General features: G+C 40.3%; 1 protein-coding gene across 6 annotated transcripts in view; it reads right to left on the bottom strand.

Annotated features, from left to right (window-relative positions):
• The window catches only part of SLCO4C1 (solute carrier organic anion transporter family member 4C1), a 33,647-nt gene extending 22,276 nt beyond the window's left edge, over positions 1–11,371 (bottom strand). For all 6 annotated transcript variants that reach the window (XR_007505161.1, XR_007505162.1, XM_049796335.1 and 3 more), the window contains exons 1-2: positions 11,061–11,371; positions 5,660–5,923 (exon numbers count right to left, since the gene is read on the bottom strand). Coding sequence is in view for 4 of the 6 variants with exons in the window: in XM_049796335.1 (XP_049652292.1) it covers positions 5,660–5,923; positions 11,061–11,274 (478 nt within the window). In the remaining 2 variants the exon portion in view is untranslated. The remainder of the gene's footprint in view (positions 1–5,659; positions 5,924–11,060) is intronic.
• Positions 11,372–12,738: the final 1,367 nt, after the last annotated feature.

Raw genomic sequence — 12,738 nt, 5'->3', positions numbered from 1 at the left:
GAAAGAGAAAAGAGGAAGTGAAGACAGGGAGTATGTTTTCTCTTCTCCTTCCTCTTGCTATCATTGCACTTTTAGTAGCAGACAGTCCCAAGTTACAAGATCAAAAAGAAGAGCATGGTTCTTTCCAGGTTTTTCCACAGAGAGCGTACAACCCTAAGGAAGAGGATAAATCCATCAGTTTGGTGGAAACAAGCCATATGGAGCAAATATATGAAAACACCCTTCAGATCAGATGAGTAGACTGACTAGTTCTCAATACTTTGCTACAAAATTATTACATCATTTTTCTCAGGTCCTTTTATATTTGAGAACACTTTTTACTTAAGCAAACAAAGGGCAAGCTTGCCCACAATTTGGGCCCACAGGACATAAAATACATGGAAGTGCTTGCCACACAGAAGATATTAAAAGAGAACACTGATGTTATGAAGTCATCCATGGGCTTTATCATGCCTGCCTCCAGAAGGAACAGTACCATAGTCATGATGCAATCATGTAGCACACAACAGGTGATTCAGTGGCATTGCACAGAAACCGGCCAGTATAGAGTGATAGGAAAACCTCACTTCAGGAGAAGCCATTAAAATTTTCCTTCCTTTCCACTTAGGAACAATCCTCATTTTAATGCTATACTGAAGCCACATGGGGAACATTTATTATGAATCAATATTCTGAAAACTAAAGTTTTTAGAGTATATATTCTATTTATTTTCAATCTGCTTTCTTTAGCAATATTCCTCTTTTCTGCAGGAAATTAAGTCTTGAATCAGGTTAACTTTGTACTATTTACATGCACAGCATCTAAAACCAACTATAAAAGGACACTGTATCTTATGCTATCTTGTTAGCGTACACATATTCATGTACAGCACGTATATAGAATATACCTGCAGTTATATTAGCCTCTAATACCTTTGAGCAAGTCTAAAACAGCATTAACTAGTTATTTTATTGTAGTACACAAATAATAGTACCTTGTTAAAATATACACATCAGAAAACAAGTAAAGCAGAGTAAGAAAATGCCATGAAAGATGTTAAATGACAAAAGTGTAGCCTAATTTGATATCTAGAAATAGCTTTATGAAACAAGCAGATTACATACAGTAATGGCAATCAAACTCTGACAGACTGTGGTTCTTCATGAATCCCCATCCCCTCCCCCAATGTCTCAGTTCCCATCACCCTAAAAACCTATGCCATTGTGTAACTAATTGATTATAGCCTCTCTCCTTCAGTTTTCTAGTTCTTCAATTTAAATGCCCTAGGAAATTTATCCTGATGTTGAGATGAGAGAAGTTTATCACACTAGTTTGTTTTCAGAACCACATAATCAGGTCTAACTACAAAATTAAGAGAACCATCAATATGAACTTTAAAACAATTATAATCCTTTTATTTGCATGAGCTATGAGCTTTTTGGTTTTGGTTTGTGGGTTTTTTTTGAAGTCAGCAAATACACATGCACTTGCTGAGTGGAGTCATGGACCACATTTAATGTTTCCAAGAAACATTTTTAAAAGCAGACAGTTTACCACAAGACTATGAGATTAGTTTAAACCAGCATAAGTCAGAACTTCTAAACAACAGTTTGCTTTCTCTTCCTTAGCAATTCATGTCATCCCCTTCTTGTGTCCGTCCAAGGTTTAAGCAGATGGGTAAAGTGACACAGGTTAAATCTAACCTGGATTAGATCCACATGCCTGTTTGCTGCTGCTGTAAGAATGGTAGAGAGAGAAGGCACTGGCTTGTAAATTATCAAGAAAGTCTAATCTGAGATAAGCCAAGCTCTGGGAGAGTTTAAGATGGGTGACTGACCATTTTTAACTACCTTTTCTCATTAAACTTGTTTTCCCTTCTAAAAGTCAGTGGATTAGACTTGCATTTTAAAAATCAAAACTGCATTAAAGGCAACACCATCCAACAGAGATGGTTATTAAAAACTTTATTGCATGCTTTAATCTAACACATCTACCTGAATCCAAGTTATGTAAAGGCCAAAATATTCCCAAATATCTAATGCAACATACTAACCAAGAAGGTGGAACCAGCTGTGAGATGCTTAAGCAATCACATTAATTAGAAGAAAGACAGGTCAAGACTAGCTTTACTCACATCTTAAACTGCAGCTAGTAGGTGTGGGCAGTTTTTGTCTTTTGAGGGGGGCAGGGAATACTTTAAAGAGAATTGTAAGGAGTGAGAAATAAAGAACAGCTTGGTTTCTACTTCTTTTTAAACTTAAAAATCTGTCTCCCCTTTAAGTCTTGAATGGGAAAGTCACTCAAAGCTTCAATGAACATGCTGAATGAAGACTAACTTCTTAGTTTCTAAAGGCAGATGTTACAGTATTACATAACATCTAAGTGGTATAGAGAAATAGACCAAGCCGTGTAGAGAACAGCAGCACTATCCATCATTTGGCTAATCAGATAGTCTCTTCAGAGAGCAAAAGCAACAGAAAAGCCACAGACATATTGATGGTGCAAGACAAAACAGTCAGATTAGAAGCTGACATCACACATATTCTGTTGCCTTTAGTACTCAACTGTCTCAGTCTTCTTCACTCTCTAGTTGTCCTTGGCATGTTCTGGGAAGGAAGATCAATTAACACCCTTCTGAGAGGACTCACTAACTCTCAGATCCTAAATGACTTATTCACCACCTGAGTTTCCAGTAGAACTGAGAACTGAAGAAAGGTGTTCAAGTCATTCTCCCTCTTCTCAAATCACACCACATACATTTCAACTCAAATGGCTAAGACTTGTTATTAAACAAAGATACTTCTTTTTTCCAAAGATATTCACATCCTGTTACTGAAGGGACTCATGAATAATTCAGGTTGGTAGAGGCATCAGGGAGTTATGTAGTCCAACCTCCTAAACCAAATGGTGTCAAAACTGAATGCACACCAAGTTGCTCAGGACTTTACTCAGCAGGGTCTTGAAAACCCCCAAAGATACAGACTGCACAGTCTGAGTAACCTGTTCCAATACTTGACTGTCTTCACAATAAAGTTATCTTCCCTGTGTCAATTGAAGATCTACATTTCACATTTGCTGTGACAGACATCTTTTACAAATGTAGACATGTTTCAATAAGATCCGAGACAAAGTTTAAAAGTACATTGCTTATAGCATCTGCAGTTTTTACAGTCCTTTGCACTGCCTATGGGTAATCAAATACAGAATGGTTTCATTACAGACAAACCACTAGATGGAGCTCCTGACTACAAATATAAGAGACAGCTGAGACACTGGCGACACCACCTAACCTAAAAAGTTATCAGAACAAATAGCGGGTTACATCTGTGTTACAAATTTGAGTCTGAAGTCTTTCTGGAGATAGACAAGACATGTCTGCTGTGGCTAAAAATTTTTGTAATTAGAGCATTGGTTATCTACTCTTCGAATAGGAAATGGATTAAACTATTTCTAAAGAGTGTTACTATGATAAATATTTCCAGTTGAATAGTTTTGTAGAGTAGACTATGTATATACTCAGAATAAAAGTAAATTAATATCTCAAGGTAAAACAGTAAGTTCCAGGAAGTCTCCAAGCCTTATACTGGAGGCTAGATGTATTTTGTATTCCAGACTAGATCTATTAATTAACCAACCCAGCAGCCATATCGAATATTGCACGGAACTATCCTTTGAAGTTGTCATGCAGGTGAAACTCACCATACTTACATATAACAGATGAACATAAATAATCAAGTAACCAGTTTCAAGTAGGAATGGTTCAAAAATAAATTAGGTGGTAGATTTTAATATAAAGCATCAAATTAAAAAAAAAAAAAAAAGAGTTTACTCCCAATACATTAAAATCTCTGTAAACTACTCATCCAAACAAATAAGCAACAAGGAAGGTTTTGGGGGTGTGGTGCTATTAAATTCTCCAACTAAATGTATTGCTAAGATTCTTCATCAACATCAGAACTAGCTAAACCAGCTATCCTATAAAAATCACATACTGTGGTTTATTTAACTGTTAAAGGATGCTGTTGCACAGCACCTGCACATTTACATCACATATGTCATGGTGCAGACATTCCCTGCACTCTGTAATCATTTATCTTAGATAGTTTTTTGTTTAAGTCAGATTAAGTCCTTAACTCTGCTCACCACAGTTGTAGCATAGGTACCAACATTACAGCAGTAAAAACAGTATGAATGCAGTCAGCTTACAGTGCCATGAAGAAGCAAGTACATGTTCCATGACCCCTAATAAGATATCAACACCTACAGTATCTTTAATGGCAGATGAAGTGGCAGATGTTTGATGAAACAGATTCTTTGAGATTTCAACCAAAATTGGTAGGAGGGGGAGAGGTCAGTTGCAATAGTTGGCCATCTCCCTTCACACTCCCACCCTGTCAGTATCTTATTTCAATTAAAAAAAACAACAACAACAAAAAACCCAAAACCAAACCTTAGATCAGATTGGGACTTTTTTTGTTAAATTCAGCTTCCCTTCCATACTAGTGAAGTAGAGAGGGTAATACTGAAACTGAAATTGTAGAGAAATGGGACTATACATAGAGCCAGGAGCAAGTAAGCTGTTGCCCCTCTACTAAAGGGTAACAAGCAATCATCTGCTCACAGCCTCCAGCCCTGAAGAGTTTTTGCTTTTGGCCTTGTTCAGTTAAAAGTTCAATTAACTTCTGCCTCAGATCCTCATTTATTAGATGGGGAACAATAGCTTACCAAAGTTATTTAACTAATGGTTGATGTCAGGACAGTTCATGGAAGTGTGTGACATGATTAACACTTAAAAACCTAATTTGAGAATCAACAACCAGAAGACTGAGAACTTTCCATCAGATTGCTTAATACCTACTGATTTTTTTAGTGAGCACTCTAATATGCTTAGTCAGTGAAGGCATAAATCTGATTAAACACTGCAATAACAATTAAGACAATCCTAAAAGATTAAGTCATCCTGCTTTAAACATATCTGAATGTTTCTTTAATAGTTACAGGTGTGCCACTAAGTTGAGATGCAAATAGTTGGTATTAAGCACATTGCACTTAAAGTCTTGTTTTATGAGAAAAGATATGCAAGATCTGAGAACTGGCTGCTCCCACTATTTCAATACTGCTTTGCTCAGTATAGGTCAGTACTGCTTGTTCCCTCTTTGTTTCAAAGAAACCTACAAGTTTGAATCAACATTTTAGAACTTAGTGAAACTTGTTAATTACTCAAGATGCCTTTAATAGTTCAAAACCCAAAAGAACTACATGTAGTCACCTTTCAACAAGAAGATGGTAAATCTAACAGCTTTCCTTTAACATTTATTCTACATCACTAACTTAACTTGGATTCCTATTCACAAAGAAATGCCAGATCATTTTTTACTCAAAGTGAATTTTAATTGCATTCATCAATGCAAGTCAAAAAAGCATTTTATTCAATTGTTGCTTATAAGAACTGACATTGACACTCAGATCTCTTCTGAAAAAGAAAGTCTGCTGTGAAGAGACAGCTCTTGAAGTTACAGATTTCACAGAAACATTCTGTTTTCAGTGTTAGAGATAATACTCTATTTTTAGGACTTTGACAGAGATTAACTATGTTGTACCAAATTAAGAGTTGCACCAAGATGCTACAGAGATTTTATTTTTTTAAAAATAATTTTCAAAACATAAGGATAAGCTTACCTTCAAGTTTAGCTCCATAGTGATATTTTCCACTACTGAAGTGTGGCAAGGAAAATGTAAGTGAGCCCAATCCTAGCATAAATGCTGAGAAAGCAAGCCATTGTGGTTTGTGCCCTCTTTCTCCAAAGAAAGATACAAACAGTGACAATACACAAAAAGCAATGTCATAGCTTGCAGAGATTAAGCCAGTGAGGGAACTGTTCAATTCATAACGCTTCTCAATTGTCGAAATACTAATGTTAATCAGGCCATTTACCACAATACCTACAAAAAAAAAAAAAGAGATAATTAGTCAAAGATACATTAATTTGATAGAGTTCCAAGGGTAAACCCATCATTGTGTGATGGAAGGGTTAAAATTAATATATTTACAAAGTTACATTTTAAGGTATTTATTAGCTTTAAAATCCAGGTGTATAGTGGATTGGTACATTGCCAACTTAAGCCAGCCAAACTGCACAGGACCTATTCAATGTTTTTCTCTCCTGTGGGCATTAAAGATTCAACATTTAAGTATTAAGCCAGCAAAATACCATGCCTCAAACTCTGTTCACATATTAATGTTCCAGATTCAGTTCAAAGTACAGACAGACCTCAAACAGAATACATTACAGTGTCATAAGATACTGTATAAATTAAAAGTAAATTAGTTAAGACTGACTTGCATTAGAATACAAGCTACAACTGAAGCAAGTTCAGGATATAGCTTTCAAACAATGATTGTCAAACAAACATAATTTCCTCCCTGCCATCACAAAGGGAAGATACAAGAAGGCTTTTAAACAGACATCCTTCCCCTGTAATACAAAAAAGTATAAAGTTACTTAAAAATACTTTGCAGCTCTTTCAGAGCAACTGAGGTGATTAACTGAGGAAACAGTTTGCCCTCTGAATCTTGAGGTTCCTTGAAGTAGAAGTATCAGACAACCTGGAAAAAAGGCCTTGCACAAGCTGCTCTGCTTCAGCCCAGGTAAATTCCAAAAAACTGATCCAAAAGTAGAAGCAAGTAAGCTGCAACTGCCAGTGCATGCTTATACACACTGTCCATTTTTAGAAAAGTGTTGTTTGTAGATACTAACTTGAATCTCCCACCCTGCCTCATTTTGTATGTGAAACACCGAACAGTTAAAACTTAGAGGAGTTTTCTTTTAACAGTCCCAGAACAGGATTCTGTTACAAGTGAGATGAATAGCTGTACTTCACCACAGTGTCAGAAAACTTCATGGTAGTCTAATTAAACTGGGCCTGTAATAAAATATATACCCTGGAAAAAAGTTAGGAAAACTTGGAGTCACAGTTTCAAATAAGAGTTCTGCAACCTCACAGATGATAGATGAGCATCTCCCATGACACAGGCCCTACAGTTATCCTTCCTCTGATTCTCTACTATCATTCCAAAAACAGAACAGAAGGACAGATGACTGGGAACAGTAACAGATTTAAGTTAGTTTTCAACAGGCACTGCACCACCCAGAAGTGCAACTACACAGGCTGAATTTCAACAGGTCTGCTTAAGTGCTCTACATACTAAAAAAAATTACTCCAAGTGTGTGATCAACCAGCTGTTTTCTTACCAGTGCGATCCCCACCATAACGAAACACTTCAGCTTTCTATAAGGAGGCAGCTCTTGACACAGTCTTAATTTTCTAATACTCTGCTACAGCCTCTTTATCAAGGATGACAATTTCACCTGTCAGTCTGACCACCACACTTAAATTCATATGGGAATAACAGAGGTATTCAGGTGTTCCTCCACTGCCATTATTTATACATTTGGCAGCTTTCTTTTCTTAAGGAGCATTGACCAAAGAACAATACTAGCGTGAAGGAATGAACAAATAAGTTCTTCCCCTTTGCCAGCACTTCAAACATTTACTAAGCCCTTAAAACATTCACATGAAGTAGGTGTGCTACATAGTAAGTTGGTTACAGAACCAGAAGACATTGTCTTTTACCTGTAGTTTAAGCTGCCACCCTTAATTTACATCCTAAAAGACATAAAACCTTGCAGTTAATTTTATTGGCTAATTAGATTTCATCTGTAAAAATGTAAATGTGATGTATGGCAGTATAACTTCTCAATGCCATCATCTAGTGATTAATCACTAAAATCTCTTCAGGAAACATGGAACCTGGCTGGTACTAACTTGATGTGAAAAACAAATTCTACAAGGACATCGCAACACTTCAATAGTAACATAGAAATTATTTTTAACTATTCTCATCCAAAACGTTATTGTCCTGCCACATCTGTTTAGGAGTTTAGGTACAGTGTGTACTGACCCACAAAATCCAGATTAATCATAAACCAACTTCATTTGCTCTAAGAAAAAACAAGAGCATTTTTTCTTCATCTCTAACAGAAAAAAACATGCTTTACAGTTGTTATAAGTATGGTGGCTTTAAAGCAGTGGTTTGCAGACACCCAATCAAAAAAGAAAAAAAAAACAAAAACATAAAAATTATTTTAAAATCTTTCCCTTAACAAATCTGATCAGGGTACAAAATATTAGCGCTATCCAAATTTTTCAGACAGATTAGACTGGACCAGTATCAAACAGTGGTTCTGTTGGTTTGTTTAATAAAATTATTCCTGACATGAGTTAGAAACAGCCCTTCCTGCACTCAAAATAGTGGGATAACTTCTACCTTGTTTGCTACTACAGCTATGAACTGCAGCACATCCTGGTTTTGTATTACAAGATGCAATCATACATTTATGCAACTCTAAGTGCCATACAGAAAGCAGGTATTAGTCATGTAACTATGTTCTACACAAAGAAGTGTTTTCTATTCTGGAAATACAGGTTTCACACGTACTTGAAATAGAAACAGCCAGAAATGAAGAGTTAAGTTTCACCTGGAATCTTCTGAGGAGCTGAATTACAGCATATCAGGTGCTAATGGTAACAATAACCTCTTTCCTAGGGCAGCTAGAAAATAATCTAATAAATACATGCCTTCAGTTAGACACACACACATAAAAATCTACATGTGTGTACCACGTCACTGCGGATAACTACCTATGTTCACTCATTGTGTAAAAAGTCTAGTATAACAACTTACATACATTAAAAGTGTGTTAACTACTACTGCATTGTTCTTTGGCATATTAGGAAATAGCCTTTCCTAGATGTACATTAGCAGGTTTTGTAGATATATTTTATCTTACTCAGTGATGGTTTCCTGTAATTTGGAGGGTGAATTAAGTAATTGAACCCAAAGCTAGAGTAGTAGCTCATGTAACTTCAAAATCCCAGTGTTGTTTTGTGTGCTTTTATCTAAACTCTGAAGCTTCAAGACCTAAATATTTTCCCAAAGTTTCACATGCAGCACTTAATTTCTTGTCTGAAAGCGATTCATGTTTTTTCTGCTTCTCAAAAAGAGTTGCAACTTGAGTCTACAGTGCCGGATTTCCTTTCTACAATCTAGCCAAAGGAAAGATATTTGTTCAGAAAATCCAGATAACACATCATTAAGAATACCACAGGGTCCATAATAGCCATGCCTACATCAGCTTTCAAAATGAGCATCAGAAGTTTCCTTACATTAAGGTCCTAAATCTGAACTAGATTAGATAGGTACCACAGGACGACGACCAGGATAAATGGCATAACCAACACCCATAGCACCCTGAGGGGACAGAGAATATACAAGGCCTTTTTATGACTGGGAATGTATCAACACTATTAATAAGAGATAAAATTTAAATGATACTTAATTCATTGTTCAGCTGAGCAGACAATTGGATCAGCACAGCAAACTGGATTTTAAGAAATATTGCTATAGCAAATGTAGAAGTGCTGGAAATATTCAAGTCTAGTTTGCATGATCTAAAAGTCTTCTAGTAATCAGCTGCCACTGAAATCTACCATGTAACAAGTTCTTCCACTCCTCCCTTTCTTTTACTATGTTAGAGAAAATAAATCTGAGCTAACAGCAGGACAACTGCAACAGTAACCACCTCCTGGTCCTTCCAGCTGTAGCACAGCCTTTCAAATACAAGTAAGGAACAACAGGCTCTGCCCAAAACTCTGTAGATACTTTTCTAACACAACATGTGTATGTTAAGAAAAGATCAGATTCTAAACACCTTGAAATCAGAAAGAGTGCATGGAAACACCTACTGAAAGACACTGGTTGTTCTAAGGATTTTCCAAGTGACACAAGTAGCAGTCAGATCCTTCTAGGTTTTAAGCAGAACCTTCTACTCAGTTCTTCTCAGACCACCTCAGTTACCTCAGTGTGGTTCCAGGCATGAACACAGCCATCCATATTCCACCCGTCTTTAGCACAGTCTGCCTGCTCTTCTAGCACTGAATCTCTTCCCCATGTTCCCCCACACCTCTACAGCAGTCTCATTCTTTAGGAGCAAACAGGATGAGCTTTAAAGCCTCAGTTTTTCAGGAAACAAGTTTTCTTTTCTAGCTAGTCCAATAAAGTTGAAGGGTTCTGAACATTAATCCAATAGCTCCTTTTGACAGAAGAATATCTAAGCTTTACAAACCTCAAGTTTGTACATTTGGTACACTAATGCTTCTTCTCCCCCCCAGCCATTATTACCACTTTCTAAGCCTAAGGCTTGCCAAGATCCTAACACATCTTGTTAGAGAAAACCAAAAATATGGACAAGAATATGTGAAGGTAAACAACAGAAATTAAGAGCAAGCTAAACTTCAGGTTCCCCCCAAGGCTAAGTTAAGCCATTAGGTAAGTGTTAGAAAGATGATTGCACTGGGATCCACAGAACAAAACCAGATTTTTTAAAGCCATCTTAATTACCCAAAGTCCCACCCAACCACACCAAGGTACTTTCTTAATTGTCAGGCAGGTAACAAAGTACATGCTAGGGCACTAAAGTTTTGTCTATTGGTTTATATCGTGTGTTTTATTCCTTGGGTTATATGTCTCAACCTGTGAGGCACATATGGAGCACTAATTTCCCTGTGAGCAATGGGGACGCAGTCTAGAGGAGAGCATGAAGCACAGAGCAGATGGGACCACGGACTCATCAGTGGTCAAAAAGGTAGGCAGAAAAAGAAGAAAAGGAGGAACAGAGTTAAGTACAGAGAGTAACACTGTATGAGCAGCTTCCCTATCCAGGGCATTACAGTACTTTCTTCCCCTAGTGAAGCCACTACTGTCACTTTTCAGCAACAGCACCAGACTCAGGCAGCTGGAGGAACCCTGCCTCCCCCTCCCCACGACCCAAATCACCACCACTACTTCCCCTGCCTTCCCAAGCCCAGGCTCCCACTTGGCCTCCCCTGCAGCTCCAGGATGGAGAGAGCAAGATGTGCCCAGGGCAGCGGAAGGCCTGCAGGGGCCAGGTCCCACAGGGAAGGTGGAGAGGAGTACAGCAGGCCTGCGGCTCCGGACAAGGCGGCAGGGACAGGTTACCTTGGAAGACAGCCAGGAGGCTGTAGGCAGCCAGGTAGCCCTCAGGATTGTTGCAGAGCTGCAGAGCCTTAGGTGCGCAGCGGCCCCACCCGCAGGGCCCCTCCTCAGCCTCAGGGACGCCGGCATCTGCCCCGGCCGGGCTCGCCTGGCGCTGGCGGCGGAGGTCGGGGCTGGGTGGCTCAAACACCGGGTTCTCGATGCCGTCACCCTTCATAGCGCTACGAAGACGCTGCCCAGCACCGCCTGCAAGCGACGGCAGGAGCAACGCTCCTCTAAATACCCGAGAACGGGCCGGCCCCGACGGGGGCAGTTGGCGGCGCTTTCCCCCTCCTTCCGAGGAGGGCGGCCCGGCCCGACCCGACCCCGCCCTGCTGGGTGCCGTGTCCGGCGGTTCCCACCGCCTGGCGAGACCCCTGCGTCGGCGGGGTCACCGCGGAGCCCGCGCCGAGGAGGGGGCTGCAGTGCCAGCGTGCCTTGCCGCTCCCCCTCGCCCTGCACCCGCCGCTCGGCCGCCCGGTGACACGGCCTCCAGCCCCGCCGGGCCCTGGCCCGCGTCTCTCTGCCAGCCGGGGCAGCCCCTGAAGGAAGCTCCCCGCACCGGGAGGCACCTAACGTTAACGCGATTAACGCGAACGTCGGGCGGATCAGCCCGGGGCGCGGGGCGGGCTGGGTTGCGTTTCGTGTCGAGTTCAGGCGCCCACCCCGAGTCCTGCTTTGGCCGTCCCGCGGAGGGTCTGGTGGGAGCGTGCCGTGGCGGCCTCCGCCGGCGTGGCACGACGGCGCGCCGCCGGCGTGGGGCGGTGAGGCGGCGGAGGTCAGCGGCTGCGAGTGGCACTGCCCAGCAGCGGCAGTGACCGCGGCACATCACTTTCAGCTAGCAGCAGCTTTCGCCCCGAAAAAAACAAAAGAGATTAAAAAATCAAGCACCTGGAAGAAGTCCTCAGGAAGGTTTCTTCCAAGAAACCAGAAAAAGTGAAAACGTTCTTTGGAAAAAGTGGAAGCAATGTTTTTCCAGATACGGTGCTTTCCCACTTTAGGCAAGTGAGTTGGCACATGACCTGCTGGGATGTGGAAACCCATCTCCAACAACAAAAATAAACTGTACCACAGAAAGTTTCCACCTGCAGGAGCTTCCAGTCATTGAACAAGTTAATTCAGTTGCAGACATCAACCATGAGAATTTCTCAAGTGTACGAGGAAGTGGCAAGTTTGTTTGCATGTAGTGGGAATTATTTTACTCATCTGCACAAGAACAACTGGGAAGGAGCCCAGGGATCAATCAACTGTCACCACTGGTGTTAATCTTTGGGCAGCACGGGTTTGTCCTGAAGAGTCCTTCTCCTTTCAAGAGTTCAACACATTTTAGAGACAAGTGAAATAAGGCTGAAACTGGAGATGTCACCAGTGGCTTTGGTTTCACAGTGAAAGCCAGGGCATCCTCCTGAATTCCCAATCATTCTCTCTTTCCCTGGTGTCACAGCTCTTCAGAGAGAAGCACACGTTTTCAAGTATTCATTAGCAGCACAGAAACTACACAGAGATTACCTTCTGCAAAAAGAAAACCTGTAGGTTAAAAGAGAATATGTGTCTATGTATTTGTATAGATAAATTGCAAATGAGAAATCAGCTGCCCCTGCTGCTGCTGCAGCTTGCAGAGGCAGTGGGTGGTGGCTGGAGC

The sequence above is a fragment of the Accipiter gentilis genome, chromosome Z (genome assembly GCF_929443795.1).
Source record: "Accipiter gentilis chromosome Z, bAccGen1.1, whole genome shotgun sequence".
Classification (NCBI taxonomy): Eukaryota; Metazoa; Chordata; class Aves; order Accipitriformes; family Accipitridae; genus Astur; species Astur gentilis.
The sequence above is the reverse complement of the archived record's forward strand: the minus strand, read 5'-3'. Positions and strand labels throughout refer to the sequence as shown.